The sequence below is a fragment of the Gavia stellata genome, chromosome 2 (genome assembly GCF_030936135.1).
Source record: "Gavia stellata isolate bGavSte3 chromosome 2, bGavSte3.hap2, whole genome shotgun sequence".
Lineage (NCBI taxonomy): Eukaryota > Metazoa > Chordata > Aves > Gaviiformes > Gaviidae > Gavia > Gavia stellata.
Window position 1 is genome coordinate 53098514 of NC_082595.1, and position 16203 is coordinate 53114716.

Here is a 16203-nt window from a genome sequence, read left to right on the forward strand (position 1 = left end):
AATTCCAAAGCCCCACAAGTCACTGGGTGACATTAAAAAATCTTGGCCATTTTGAATAACAACATTGTGTTTTAATGTCTATTTACATGACAAAGTCATTTGTATTCTATTTGTATGTCTTAAATCCAGATACAACATTTAAGGCAGCAAAAACCACCAGAACAAAATGGTTTAATTTCTTTTCTTCAAAGGCTGTTTGTGGTTTTGAAGAGAACAAACACCAAACTATTTTGCCATGCTCCAAGGACAAAAAAAGAACAAGCAAACCCCACCCAGGCATGACGTTTTTTCCCCACTTTAGGCAGGGCCAATATTCAGTACCTTCTCTTCACAGGGTCAATAACCACCACTGGCGAGATGGAGTTTTGTGGCAGATGCCCCTGGCCCCTCTGAAGCCCAGTACCCACAGCACCCCCACACCTCTCCCAGCCTGATGTGGACCCTTGGTAGGCAGGGGTACCCCAGCCTGGTGGCAGGGCCCTGGCTCAGCATCCCCCACCTCACCCCACTCCAGCTGCAGGCACGGGAGGAAGCGGCCACGGAGGGGAGGAAGCAGAAGCACCTCCCCGTGCTGCTCCTCCCCACCGCAGCGGAGCCCCACAGCTCTCCCGGGCGCAGCATGCACCAGCCTGCAAGTGTTGCTGCCTTGAAAGCTGTTCACTGGCCTTCACGTGCCGAACCCACATGCTGCCTTGCTGCGGACCATGGCATCTACCCTGGAGAAGTTCATTCATTCTCTGGATCCCAGAACCCTTCCCAGGGTCCTCCAAATACAGTCAGGCATCTATTTCCAAGGTGAGCATGGGGTGCTTTCTGGCAGGGCTTTGCAAGTCTGTCTTTGACCTCCGGTGCCCCTCGGGACGGGGGTGTGGGGGAGGCCGAGGGAGGATGCTGACAGAGTTGTCTCCCAGCAGTTTCCCACCAGCTGCAGTTTTCCCTTTGAAGAACCAGCGTAATGATCAATGGCTTTGGAGATGTCTTTGGTATGGTGTGCATCTGGGCTTCTCACAGGCAGTGAGAAAGGAGCTGTAGTTACTCCTCATGGTATCCTGGAAGGAGTACTGGAATGAGTCATGAATTTGCTTTGCACTCACACAAGCGCCATCAATCCAGCAATTGCACATCACCTCACCTCACAGAGATTAATCGATTGAACCTAGCTCTGCTCTTCTGGGGTTGGCATGAAGAGGTGCTCTCTGTCTCAGAGCATCTGGAAAGTGACCGTGAGGGACCATAAGGTTTTCCTGAAGTTCTGCCCATCATTTGGGGGTACCTCAGGTGTGCAACAATATGAAGGGATGCGTATGAGACAGGAGCATCACAGGGGCAATACTTTGCTGGGTTTTCCTGCAGCAGATCTTTTTATGCTGGTTTTATTGCTGGGCTCTGCTTTTGCACAAGACACAATGGAAGGATAGTAAAGCCACTTGCACTAGAGGGAAAAGTTCTGCGCTTGGTCAGGACATGGACTTCAATGACAGTGAAAACACCATGTCGGGCCCGTGTATTGGTCTAGGAAAAGGAAGTTATCTCCCTGGCACTGCAGAGGAAAACTTGGGGTCACACTAGATAAAGCAGAAGGGACTTTATGAAATGAGCTGAAGCCTGCTTCAGCTTCATCTGAATACCTGCTTCAGGATCCACAATACCTATCTTTACATTAATCTAAAAATCCCCATACTGCTCCATAGTAGGAGGAAAGAGGAGGTGGCCGCCATTAGCTGTGGCCATGGAAAGTCTGAGCTGCAATCTCAGCGCTGTGGCTGGAGTGGGCGATCCTTCCCTCCGCAAGAACAGCCTCTTGGGGCGGAAAGAAAATGGGAAAGGCCGTACTTAAGCTGTGATGGTGGCGTACTGTCCACGTTTTCGTGATTGCCCATTATAGCTGCTCTGGAAACTGCCTAGGATGCATGAATAGTACTGATACACAAAAAGGTATTCTGGGAAAAAAACTTGGACAAAATTACCGGAAACTTTCAAAAATATGCTTTTTCTGACCTTTGACATGTGGCCTGTTCAAGTTTTACATTTTAAAACGGCCCAAGAACTTGAACTGAATTAAGTTCTTGGTAAGGAGGCTACTACCTAAATGATGAAGAATGGAATTTAAACTAAAAATGGGAAGATCACTTCCTTAAGTTGGAGTAGCCACCATATTTGTCTCTTTCCACACACCTAGGAAGCAGAGGTAATATAAATGCAAGTGTATATTTACATGTATGTACATGTACATGTGTATGTATATATATAAATATGTATGTATATTTGTACACAAAATACCATGAGAGAGAGAGATATACAAAATACTATGACAAAATTATGGCATCCCTGCTGTCAGCAGGTTTCTGAGTTCCTACACTCTGCATCCTGCTGCTAGTGGAAAGTAAAACTCATACCAGTACCTCTTTGGAGCCAGGGTATTTCAGCTTGTGCTTCCATTTACTATGTAAACCCTTCCACACGAGGAGAAAAAAACAGTGGCGACTTAACCCACAGACTGTTTTGCAGCAATGTCCTCGCATGTGAGAGTAAAAAGCTATCAGCTGATGACTGTCTGTATTAAAAGAGCCTGCACAACCTTGGGAGAGGCTGGTATGTGCTAGAGACCCGGGAATGTTTGCACTAAAAGCAAGAGCCCTTGGGCTGCTCTGATGCTTACTCAGTCTTCAGCAGCAACACCCCTTCCTGCTCTCTGCTCTGGTGGCTTCCTCTCAGCTGCACTCATACGTGTTTCCACCAGCAGGCTAGATGCAACACTAACATATATGCAGGTGTTTCTTGCTTATGCAACGAGCAAGGCTGATACAGATGTGCTGCTTGGGTCCTTCCCTTCACAGTCGGCACATCCCCAGGCTCTTTGCAGGTACCTAGAAACACCAATGTCCACTAGCAGTCTTGTGTTGATTCCTTTCTCTTCTTCTTCCTTGCTTGAGAGGAAGCTAGAGACACTCAAGACACTGTGCCTGAGAGGTTTGCAGGATCTAGGGCTACAAAAGATCCTCTCGGGCCGGACTCTGCCTTCTTCTCCCTCCCTCCTTCCCTCCCTGAGCTCTGTCTGTGTCAGATCTCTCCTGAACATTTTGCTCCCCTCCATACCTGGCAGCAGGCTGAACACACTGTTCTGTGATTGCGTTGTGATTTATGTTGCATTTTCTGAAACGAGAGTAGTGCTTCAGAGTCTGAATTAACTCCTGTTATATTGCTAAACAGGAGAGTGGACCACTTTGTGCACTTAGAATTTCCATTAGGACAACCATTCTTTAGTCCTTCCTCAGGCAGATCCCCCGTCCCCCAGCAACCCTTTTGATTTCTCTTACCACATGCAGTACACCAGCAATCGCATTGTGGGTAATGGCACGCCTACAGACCGGGAACATGGGTTTATTGCTATGGTTGCAGGGACCAAATCAGAGCATTTGTGCACTGATTGTGGTAGCTCCCAATGGGCTACAAAGTCAGCCTGGTCAGCGGAGTCCTACTTGGATTAGTGGTCTTACGGAGTTGGATTTCATAGGAATCTTTGACCATTCTCAGCACAAGATGCAGATAGTAAGGGAGAAGATTTATTTTTAAAGTATTACATGGGTTTGTTTGAAACTGGTCAATCACAAGGGATGATTAATTTTCTAGTGTAAGAATTTAAAATAGCAAGAATTTGTACATATGTGCATGCTATGTATAATCCCCTCTCCACAACCCCAGAAAAAAGTGCAAGGTTTCTTAATGTCAGCTTAACCAGGTACTTAGAATGGCTAATAAAGTAAATAAGGGTCTATTAAATCCATTAGACCTGTCACATCAAAGTTGTAGCAGCCAACCAAAGAAGGCTATAGCAATCTATGTGATAAGAAGACAGGTATGTGATTCATTTGCTGGTCTTCTGTGGTGGACTGTGTGCTGTGGGGATGAAACTTCATTTACTCCATCTGGAAGCAACATTTTGCACACACTGCACTTAGGTCTAAATGATTTTGCAAATACAGGACTGACTTACTTACAAATCAGCCTTACTGTTCTTGACAGATTTTCAGTACCTCTGGAAGCATATGGAAAGCATAATACTTAAGTCTTTGTGAGGATGGATGTATCATTTTCCATATGGTGAGGTATTTTTATTACAAGGTGCAAAGTCAAGCTCCAGGGAAAGAGTGGGAATTTGCTTGCCCCTGGAGAAGATAAAAGCTCTAAAAGGTCCCATTCTGCTTTTCATACCGATGTAGCACCAAATGCAATCTAGGTCTCCGTTTTCAGACCCAAGTGTGCCTGCTGGTGAGGAGTAAGTTGAAAACATATGCTGTGTGCACCCATTCCACCATTAGTCTCTCCACTGGCCTATAAAAAATTATGTTCCTTCTGCTATTAATGGAATTGTGATGTATTTAACTGCAGCTCCCCAAACTGCAAATGGACAGGACTTTATAGACCCTGTTTCCACTCAGAATACTTTCAGCTAGAGAAGCTATGGGCAATTGAACTTTTGCTGTTGGTAGTGAATACTACGACCTAGACACCTTTCTGAGGAAGCTGTGTTCCTGTTCACCTCCCTGTTCCTGGCTTGAAGCAGAGGGAAGGGTTTCCCTTTCAGTGTTTTCGATGCTACGCCTGGACTTTGGGGTTGGTTGAAGCCTTACCCAGTTTGCCTCAGGCAGGATAGCCAAGGTTTGAGGGGCTTGTTCATACTGCCGTGTTCCCAGCCCCCTTTCCCTCCAGCAGCGTGTGGCTGCATAGTCAGAGCCCCAACCTGCAGTCACCGTCTATGACTGTCCGACGCTATGCAGGGTCAGGAACACGGGGTTTTAGCAACAGCCCCAAGTTCTTCTGAAGTGCTTTTCATTCATCACACTCAAAGGACCACATAGAAGTAGAGAAATTGTCGTTATCCCTGGTTTGAAAACAGAAACACAGATGAAAGGAGAGGGTGGTTCTGCAAATCCCAAGGATGCCTCTCGGGGCAGTTGTTTTGGACTCTGCAGTCATAATATCATTGCTACAGAAACTGGACTGTTGAATCTCTGAAGTGAATAGGAAGGCTGATTATAAAATGAGAGCAAGTTTGCCAGATACAAATATCTTGGTAATCAGCAATGATTAGAAAGGAACTACAGTGCAGACCGAAGTACATGACAATTTAATAGCTCATTAAAATACGTTATTAAAAAATTAAACTACTGAAGCTCCATTGAAAACTGAGTTGATTGATTTAATATTTTTCTTTGAACGTTTTAGTAAATATTGATGCTTAGTGAGCTGAGTACTGTATGACCGCTGATTTTTACAGATAGCATGCAAGTACAGCCTTTCATCTTTATGTTGCAAAAATTATGTCTGCTTTAATACTGATATAATTATTTTATGGGTAATTGAATTTAATATTCTGCAGGCTTAATTTAAGCACTGACAGGACAGTAAAAAGTGTCAAACTTTAATTGTGAAAAATGTAGAACTGCTCAAGGCACCTATTCTGTTGGTGTTTCTTGCCACTAGCCACGTTCCCTACCTGCAGCCTTCCCTTTTTTGCTCTGCCTAAATAGAAATCCCACATTGCCTTTTTTTTATTCCCCTAAGGCTAAATGCACACATCAGTGATGGGATTAGGACCCCAAGGACTGGGACTTTCCACACTACAGGGAGAGTTGGTAGCTCCTTTCCGCAGTTCAGCTGTTGGAAAGCAGCACCTGAGTTGTGTGAATTGTAGCACCAGGATGTCTCCTCTTTATGATCAACCCGTGAAACTCATCAAGAAAGTTTATGCTGTGTGCTCTTTCTCTGGGAAGAAGGGATCTGTAAGCCAGCAGCCTCCACCTTGGCAGGTTGGGAGTGCAGTGAAGCAGCACGCTGTAAGTGTGGTATTCCACTCTCTGCTCCCTCTCCCGGGGCTCTGGGAAGTGCCAGGTCTCTCCACAAGAGGAGAAAACGGTGGGAAGGGGCAGCAGTGGGGCCACACATACATCCCTGCTTAATGCCCTTCCAGAGCTAAGGGTGTTAAAGATGCTCAGTATTGCCAGGTGGGGATGCCCTCTCTGGGCGGTTGTTTGGTGCTCTCTGACAGGTGCCTGAGGGGTGACGCCAAACAAAGCCCTTTGGGATTTGCTCCTTCTTTGGTGAATGAGAATAACTCCGTTGAAAAACTCTCTTTGATGAACCATAAAGAACATGAACATGCTTAGGCTCAGGGTTCCTCTTGGCTCTCCATTGCCGGCTGAGTATCCACGCCTGCTCGCCCTCTCGGCAGTTTCAATTTCACCCTTTCTGCTTCTGTTACTGGGAAACAGGATCTTTCCAGCGTGCTCTTCTGTGAGCTTTTCAGGGGAGTGAGGGGTTCAGCCAGCCAGCAGCAAAGCGCTGGAACCACTTACAAAAAGTCCTGTTAACCCCATAACTGCAGCTAGGCAAACTGAAGAAGAGGAATCTTTGTATATCAAGTCTCAGCTGCCCCAAGTCCTAATTCAGACAAGAAATCGCTCTCAACACTAAGAGTTAGAAAACGATCATGTAGGATGGAATGATTTTTTACTGCTTTTAAGCCAACCTAGAGGGAACAAATCCTGCTCCCTTATCAATGTGCAAAGCCAGTGAGTCGATGAAAGCTGGGATATGTGGTCTGTAATACCCGTGAATAAAACAAGCAAACTGCCTCTTCAGGATTAATAAAGGCCCTTTTTCTTACAAAAAGCAGCAAGGCAATTTAAACAGAGGCTAAAGCATGGACAGCTATGAACAGCTTTCATGAAGATACTTAGGGTTGTATTTCTTAGAGGTGGAAGATCAATAAAAATGACCTGTGCATTTACTGGGTGGACTCTCAGTTGAGTGCATTCCAAAGGGAGAATTGCACATGAAATGGTAGAAATTTGTGGTACAGTGTTTGCACTTGCTGATTTTTCTCATTTTTTTACAGAGACAGAAGCCAAATCTGTCTGTAATAATGGAAGGGTTTTTTTCCCCTTGAACATAGTTGTTTCCCTTACTCTTGATTGAGCAGTTAGGAGCAAAAGCCCTAGGTACAGCTGGAGTAACAGATAGTTTGGATTCTCCTTTGTGGTCAGTAGTCAGAGCATGTTAGTAAATTTTCTCTATTAGTACGTACCACTGAAACTCTCCTGCACTTGTTCAGACTGCTTCAAAAACTTGTTTTATTCTGAACAAGAAGGAAAGTGCCCTTCAGTGAATGCAATATGAGAACAAAAGCTGACTTTTATGGGTCAGATATTGCTCATTTTATTCATGCCGCTGCCCTCAATGGGATGACTCATCCAGATACAGTGAGAAAAATCTGACCCTGGGTAGCTGGCACTGAGGGCAAAGCTGTTTCGAGGATCTCCTTGTGGGGATTTTCTTTCTGCGGCATTCAGCTCCAAGCCTCTCTGTTGATGGCATAGGAGGTGGGAAGAATACACAGATTGCCTGCTTGTCTCGACGCAGGGGCCAAGCCCCTGCCTTGGCTTGCTGAAGCTGCCCTCGACGTGCTGGTTTCCTGCGGTGGAGAGGGTTCCCCGGCTGTTGTTGCATTTGGGCCTCCAGGGATGCGAGGAGGAGGTCTGTGGCAGGAGGACCCCTGTTTCCCTACAGATGAACCTGCCACCCTATAAAAATACTGAGACAATTTTCACAAACCTGGGCTCTGGGGGGATAAGGGGACAATTATAGCAAATGAGAGGGGAGGGAAGAACCTGGGATAAACGTCTCATGATACACAAGCCCATCACCATGCACTGTTTCTGAGTTACAGGGCTTTTGTGGGGTATTTTTCCCTTCCAGTAATTGGTAATTTATGCATGAGGAAACATGGCATTAGTCCAGGTTCATTGTTTCTGGTTAACTCCATTGAGCAGATAGTAATGGCACAGGGGGCAGTGTGCTGTGATCTCACTAGGGAAAGGTGCTTAAACATGTTTCCAGTTCTGGGCTTCACCTATGAACTGCTCAACACTCTGGCCTGATCCCGCAACTTAATTTAAGCAGCCTTCTTAAACCCAGTCCAGCAAAGCACACTTCAATAAACATACCTTAAGTCAAGTAATTAACGCTGCAAAGAACATGAATAAAACTAAATAAATCACAAACAGCTAAAACAGTGACTAATGCTGTTCAAAAACAGGTTTTGGCATTCTCTTCATTGCTACAGTAATTCCGGCTCGTGTGGGTAAACCCAAACAAAAGGTCAAAGATGTTGCATCTGGAGCTGTGGTTTCACTTGCCCTTTCTGTTATGGTGGGTGCTGCATGCACAAAGCTCTGCTGCCACATGCAGCGTGCGAGCCCTCCGGATAGATGAGAGTCAGAAGAAAGTATTAAAAAATGAAAAAAAAAGGGCCATAAACCTATCAGGAAAGGAATAAATCAGAAACTGCAGAAGTAATTTTTTAAAAAATTCCATTATGATTGAAATGGCTTAAAGCACTTGACATTTAAAGTTTAACTTTACATGGCAAAAGATAAATCTTACAGCTTTTGTTTCTTGATGGTTTTGTGCTGGCAAAAATCAGACCCTCTGCAGCCTAATTAGGTATGATCAAGATAAGATGCCTTCTTTGCACAGAGCCTTTTGAAGGGAGTTTACCTCAGTGGCAATTCGGCAGCTGAACTCCTTGGAGGTTTTGTGTCCGAGACTGACCGAACCTGCAGGTTTTTGTTGCTTAGGACATGTTAAAGAGAGAAGAGCTGTTACAAAGCCCAGTAAGTTGCTCTGTCACTTGATGGGGGATCTTCTACACAAACTCCTGCCACCTTCGTGAGCATTGACACCCCTGGGCCTCTGGAGCACCGTGTGGGCACGGGGGACCTGGGCTCACCCGCTCTGGGTGGGTGCGTCTGCTGGGGTAGGAAGGAAGGGGTGGGTAAAAACCATACAGGTGCTGTATGCTATCTGCAGCCTCTCTCACAGCCTGGGGTTGGAGGGAGAAGCTGGGGCATGCCTCCTTCTCTGCCTGCCATTGCGCACATGATTTTCAGCCTTTTTGTATCTTCCCCACAAGATGTTAGTTTATTTGAGATCAGTGGGGAAAATCCAGCATGCTGATTAGACTCTTCGGTGCTCAGGAGGTATCTGACTGAAAAAAAAGACACCTAACCTCGCCGTCAGAAACTGTTTGCTTTTCCCTACTGTTTAATCAGAGTATAATATGATTAAAGTTATTACGCAAAACTCTCCTCCCCGCAACTTTAAAATAGATCTCTCCTCTTGCCAAAGAGCATAAACTCTGAACAATTGGCTAACTCCCAAATAATGCCCATAAAGAATTACACCTTTTTTATTGACACTAATTATAGAGACATTATGCCCTTCATATTACTTTGGGAGCCTGCAGCAGCCTTAATAAACCTGTGATTTCAGCTGAGCTGTGTTGTAGGGGAAAGCAGGCTATTGTAATTCTGGCTGAAGGGTTACACCAGGGGGTCGTGCCTTCATGTGAAAGCAGAATCATTTCACCAGCCCCTGAAAGAGAGTCACCTCTGATCTGGGAAGACAGCACCCATATGGGCAACCGATGACAACATAATAGTGGAGAAAGGAGCACTGGGAAAAGGATGTTGGGACAAAGTTCTACTCTTCCAGGACATGGAGGGAGATCTTATGTCTCCCTGTGAAACAGCCAGATTCCCGGTTCTTTGGATATTTTTTCAAAGACCACTCAGCCTGCCAGCTGCAATGGAGTCAGTGGGTGCTACTGAGAGGTGAAAGACAGAATTTTTTCCTTCAAGGATTCAACCTCATGGGGCTAGGGAGTCAATGCCTAGTGTTTGGCCTGCAAAGTCATTTGGTTTTGTTGGGAGAAAAGCTTGGTCTTTGTTAAAAAAAAATAGAAAAAAAGAATGGGGGATATTTGGAAGTGCTTAGCAGCACGCTGTAGCAGACAGACGGTTAGACTGGGAGTCAGCCAGCCTGGGCTTGAGCTCCAGCCCTGCTGAATGATCCTCTGTGCCACCTCAGACAAGCCTTTGCTCTTGTTTGCATTGCTCTCCCTAGCCCTCCTTGCTGAACTGCCCAGAGGCGTGCGGGAAAAGGGAGTTACATACGAGTGATGTATTATTGCTGTTTAGTCATGGGCCTAATTTTGAGCCATACTTCCTATCAGCACCAGTGAAGCGTTCACTCTGAGAGCAGTCACCAAATGGGGGGTCTAAGCTGCTGGGAAGAAAAAGGGACATATTACTGAGATATTTGCTGTTCTAGCTTGTATTACAAAATATTTCTCTCAGTGGTACTGTCATATGCCCTGACATGAAGAATTACATTCTCCATCTCAGGCATTCACTGTATTTATATGTTATATTGTTGTTTTTAATACAAAAAAAGACTCTTCTTGTACCTATAATGAGAAATAAATCAAATAAAGGGCTCATGTTGGGGAGGATGGTCGTGTGGCTGCTTAGCATTTTAGGAAAGATGGAGGAAAAAGATATTGAACCAATTGTTATGGTTGCTTTGATGTAATCACTGCAGTTGCTAATATGGATTGTCTAACTAGAGATGAGCTTATGAAAGGATATAAATGTGTTTTTTATTGAACAAAGTAACAATCCAGAAAAGGTGGTTTCAAAGGCAACAAGCTCTTTAATTACAGCCTTCAGGGGCATTGTTTGATCATTGTAAATAAGCTGCTTTTTTCTGGGTTCTGCTAAAATGTTTTTTGCATTATATTGCGTACATCTTTCTCAAATCAAAAAGATTCAGTCCTCAAGGTTACTTGATTTACATTTTCAACATCTTACACTTTCTTTGTGGCTTGAGTGGGAAAAACACAGTTACTGTTGTGCGACAACAAATAAATGTACTAAAAGGTCCATTTTAATTTTATTTTTATTTTTCAATGTATTGGGGGGGGTCCACATCACACAGCTGAAGTAAAATCTTTCAGGGTCACATTGTCACACGGTGGGTATTTTCATAATGTTTTGAGATTAATTATCATGGCTTTTAAAGGAAAAAGAGTTTTTATTGTCCCTTTTGAAAACCATGCAGTTTCCCTCCCTCCCTTTTATTAGCACAAATATTTGCTGCAAATGCCTAGATGACAAATCACACAGGTAACATTTTTCTTGTCTGAATGTAATCTTCATTGTACTATTCTGGGCAAACTGCCAAGCAAGGGCTAAAATCAGGGCTAAGGCAATCTAGTTGCAGACAAATATGTAATTACAATCAATACTGTATGTGCAATTGCACCCCCAAAAATGAATCTGTTCTTGTATGGCTGGCAGACCTTCATTTTTTAATGATTTTTTTATCCTGGTATCGTTAAAAATGAGGCTTCTGCAATCACTGTCTCGGTCTGTTAGCCATCCTCCTCCCAGCTTCTCACCCTCATAATCTTTCAACCTCTTGGTCTCTTTCAAATGAATCTGATAAAGGAGGAGGTAATTAAAGTCCTAAAATTTGCCCATGAAGATGGTCATTTAGGTAGATATCTATCTACATACATATACACACACACCTATCTGTCCATCCACTCATGTATGTAGATTTTATTAACGATAAGCTCTTGAAGATTGGTCTCTGACTTCCTTAATTGGATGGAAAATGTGGTGGCGTACCTGTATTACTCAGTGGTTTTATGAGCAATTTATCCAACTTCTCTTCTGGGATGAAAGGTATCGTCCTATGGCCACGAGTCCTGGGATACTTGGGCACTCTCCACTTCTACTCTGCTAAGAGCTTTCCCCTCTTCTAGAAGACTTAAAGCATCCTTCCTAGCTGCTTAATACCCTTTCCCTCCTTGACAATGCCAAAAATTACATCTTTTCTTTCTTCCTCTTTTTTTAATTCAGGAAGAGTTTCATTTCCCTTGGTATTACTACAAAGCATTATCTTTGTCAGAGGATTATGTACCCATGTAATAGTTTATTTCTTTGATGGTAGGACAACAAGCTCTCCGATTTTCCTTTTTTTTTTTTTTAAATTTTAATTAAAACCATCACTATTTTTTTTAAGTTCAAATTTTCATCTCCCTTTTTCCTAGAACTGATGCTTTTAGTTGAACGATCCATTTGTTTTCCACAACAATGTTGTGTTTTGTTCTGAGGAAAGACCCTGAGACTTAAGGTGCTGTTACAGCCCTGTGTGTCTATTCTGTGCTCACTCTTTTGTGGCTTGCAGTCTGGAATTTATAATCCAGCTTTTTTCTCAATGCATTACCTTGGCCCTTGATGTTTCAAACAGAGCCTGCAGCTCCATGTAATGCTTTTTGTAGACTCCAGCTTGAACTCCATATGCTTGTCTGCCTCAGGTACTTTCTCTCTTTTGTGAGTGAGGATTTTCTTTTCTTGTATTTTACCCTTTTCTTGTAGTGTTTTAGATTCTCTGCCATCTCTATAGTGCCAGGCCACTGTTTACCCTGTGTTGGTTGTTATCTGCATTTCTCATGTTTGGCAAATTTTGATTGCTTTGTCAAAGGATAATTTTTGTGTCGTCCAATCATCTGTTCTTGAGGATTTGGCAGAGCTAGTCTCTTCTCATGGATATTGCCAGATTGGATCTTCGGCCTTGGACCTGTCGCTAACTTTTTTGCAAGCTCCGTTTATACTTTTTGATTTCGTGATAGAGGGCAGGACTTCTTAAACTCTCTGCAGTACAATTTGCAGTTAGGCTATTGTGCCTGAGGAAAAGAAAACCTGATAAATGTAGTAAGTCCTTCAGAACCAGCCATGATCGGAAACAGGGCCCTCCTCTGACTCCCCTCTTTTTCTCTTGGTGGCACCACTCTGCTGTGGACATAGACTGAAGTAGTGGTTAAATCTTCAATCACACCATTTTTTTGAGAGGTTCAGCCTCTTAACTGCTCCATTCTTCCTCTCAGGGCCATTGCTTGGGTCGCTCTACTCCAGCTACCATGTTGTTTGGAAATCAACCACAGCCAGCGAGGCCACCGAACCTGCATGGCTCAGTGCCTGTACTCGTATGGAGAAGCACTGCCTGCATGTGGGTGCGTGGCCGCTCCCGGCGGCATCGAGGGGCACGCTTGCAAAGGCTCTCTAGCAGAGATGGAAGCAAATGTGCCTGAAGCCCATAATTAGTCCGTGTAGTTACTTTCGTATGTGAAATGGTTTCTAGGGGTCTATTTTCAAGTGAGGTAATCTGGAAAAGCTGGATCTAAATCTGCACTGAAGAAAAAAGCCTCTAGAAGCCATGAGCTCCCATTTTGAGTAGGTTTTTGCAAATATTTGTTCAGAGGCGACAATATTGGAATTCTTTGCTCAGCTTTCCATGTTTCTATAATGCAGAGCTCATCACACTGGGTCCTCTGGGATTCCCTGTATCTAATAATACCATGGTTGCTTGCGATCTCTACTGTGTCTGATGTGAGGAGTGAGGTGGTTCAGCACAAAAGGAATATTATCCTCTTCATGGCTGCTCAATCTTTCTCTCCCTCTCACTCTAATATGAAATAAGTATTGCACATACACTTTTCTGACTGTCATAAAATATCCTATGGAGCTCAGCTAAAGCAATGAGAGCTATGATAATTCCTCATGTGTTTATTAGAGCAGCAGCCAGCCTACTGATGGGAGCTGTAGCAATATCCAGTGGAGACATCTGAGTTAGTCAATGCTGAATTGCTCAGGGATGAAAGGGAGAGCAAACAGCTATTTACAATAAGAAAACCAGATTGCTCTTTTTTAGTTAAAGGGCAGTAGCTCTCTTGGTCTTCTGCTTAGTACCAGATTGGTTGAAAGCATGCATAAACAGCATGTTTCTTCACCTGGCTGTGGTTGATATTTGTGTGGCACTATGATCCAAAATATCTCTGTGCTAATCATCCTGGTGTGCAACAGAAAGTCAGTAGCCTGATGGGGAAGTTTAGAGCCTAAGTACAGCAGTCCCCTTCATCCTATGTAGGGTTCTGAGCAAGGGAAACCAGGCAATGTTGTTACATCCAGCCTGCCGAAAGCATCTGCAACATGATTTTTTTTTTTTTTTTAACTGAGATTCCTTCTGCATAGGGTTAAAAACCTACATAAGTACCTGTCTTCTTCAGGGGAGCAGCTGGGGATTTCCTGGTGTCCATCTCAACTGTGAGAGCATTGACAAGCAACAGGCAGGTTTGCCTGGACATGTCTTCACAACAGTACACTTTACCTGTTGCTCAGTGTTACTCTTGTTCATCCTCCTGTCCTGACACAAGCCCGTTGTTCTGTGGTGCTCTACTGAGGCTTTGTGTTTAGGCTAAAACCAGAGCAACTTATGCTCAGGTTGGGTTCCCAGTGACTTCCAGTGAGGCCGGGGTGGTAGCCAAGTGCTTGTCACCTGCAAGTGCTGCAGCAGAGTTGATAAATATATCCCATACTCAGTAAGAGATGCTTATTAGCCCAGGCTGTGGTTGTGACTGGAATTGATCTTGAGTGAGCATTATGAAAAATCACTTGGCTAATAGTTGTATTTCTGATATGACAACTGGCAAAAAAAATTTAAAAAATTTTTTCGCCTCCTCTCAACTGCAAGGAGAGCTGTGGAGCAGAGAATGTTACTTTCTGTGGGAAGTGAGTTCTGCAGGCAATGGCAATATTTCAGTACATGCCATCTCAATTATTGATTGCTACTATATAGCCAGAGGTCACGTTTTAAATATCTCTCGTTGCCCAAGACCATTCTGGTTACCTAGGTTAAAAGGGGGGAAAAAAAAAAAAAAAAAAAAAGACTTTAAACTGAACAAGATGCAAGAAAGGGCTCTTAGAGGGATTGTGGGAAGGAAAATCTGTCTTCTCAGAGGAGATAAAGAGAATTTCTTTCTTCTAGATTTTTGTCAAAAATGGGACCAGAGGAGGGCAAAATTAACCTTGCAAACCCTTTGGGGAAAGAGAAATGGAAATGAGAAAAAAGGTTTTTAAGTAGCAGAGCAACATTAGTAGCAGAGCAAATGAATACACTCACCAATGCAGTGGGAGTGGAAATGAGAATAAGGTTTCTCACCACGAGGGAAATGAAATTCTGAGATGGGATTCCAGAAAGCGTACTTCCACATCACTTCACAACAGAGCTTGGTAAGTTCTTGGAAGGAACTGCACAGCATCAGAAGAACAGAAGCTAGCATTAAAATCAATATTTCTGATGTTCTGTGCTCAATGTAATGCTGTCTACAAATGGAACTGAAAGAGGATTTAATCAGCATGTGTTTGCTGCATTGACTGTATATATAATTAATTAACCCCCTGCCTCAAAGCTTCTACTAATCTCCTGCAGGGACCAGGAAGAATTTTCCTTCTTCTGCATAACTTGACTTTTGTTTTGGCTTTGCTTTATTCTTCCCCGCTGCTCCCTCTTCTGAAACAACAGAGATTGACCACAGCAAGAATGGAGAAGGGAGGGTGGTTTTGGCAGGGCAAGCTGCAGTTCCAGGTTTTGCTGAGGAAGCTCTGAAATGCTTGGTTGGATTGCCTTGTTCCTGCACTCAAAATTCCGAACATCACAGACAAAAAAGGAACTTTTTCCTGCAGTTGGAATCAGTAGGCTCCTTTCAGCATTGGGCTGGGATTACCACTGTTAATTTGCCAGTTTTCCAGTTTCTTGTACTTTCTTCAGGATTTCTGTTACTACAGAAAGCTCAAATGCTGGTTGCACTTTGATGTCTCCTGGCCTCTCCCTGGGCACCTTCTGGGCTCTATGGTTTTTTGCCTTCTGTTGCAGTCTGTTGTTTCCTATGGGATATGCTATGCCCTGTGCCGTGCAGAGGCACCATTCCTGCCCGAGCTCCACTGCCTGCTGATTTCAGGAGGCAGCTCCTGATGACCCAGGTGATCCTATGCTCAGCCTCCTTCTGTTTTGGTCTAATAACTTGGAAATGCAGGTTCTTCAGACCTTGTTCTCCTTACATGCATCTAAGAACAGCGTACACACAGAGCTGATCTAGAGATCACTGAAGTCACAGGATGGATTTTCTCGTGACACTGAGGAGGAAAATGAGAATTAAGTTAGTTATTGCAGGATAAGTATTATTCCATATAACTTATTTTAAGCATTTTTGCTTTTATTCAAAGAGGTAAAGAAACTTGACAAAGTGAGAAAAAACTGAATAACGCTTTTCTTTCCATTTGTATTTTTTTTCAGGCTCCATCTATGAAATGTTTGGAAATGAATGCTGCCTGTCAACAGGAGAAGTCATTAAAGTTATTGGCTTCAAAATTAATAAGCTCATAGCAAGTGTCTGTGACAATAATGAAGTCAGCCGGTTTTCAGCCAAAGTGGAATTACCACTAAATTTTCCTGGTA

The 16203-nt window shown here is 43.7% G+C and overlaps 1 protein-coding gene across 1 annotated transcript in view; it reads left to right on the forward strand.

The window, feature by feature from the left end:
* The first annotated feature begins 704 nt into the window (after positions 1–704).
* The window catches only part of THEMIS (thymocyte selection associated), a 79388-nt gene continuing 63889 nt past the window's right edge, over positions 705–16203 (forward strand). The window contains exons 1-2 of the mRNA XM_059831480.1: positions 705–795; positions 16042–16200. Of these exons, the coding sequence (XP_059687463.1) occupies positions 705–795; positions 16042–16200 (250 nt within the window). The remainder of the gene's footprint in view (positions 796–16041; positions 16201–16203) is intronic.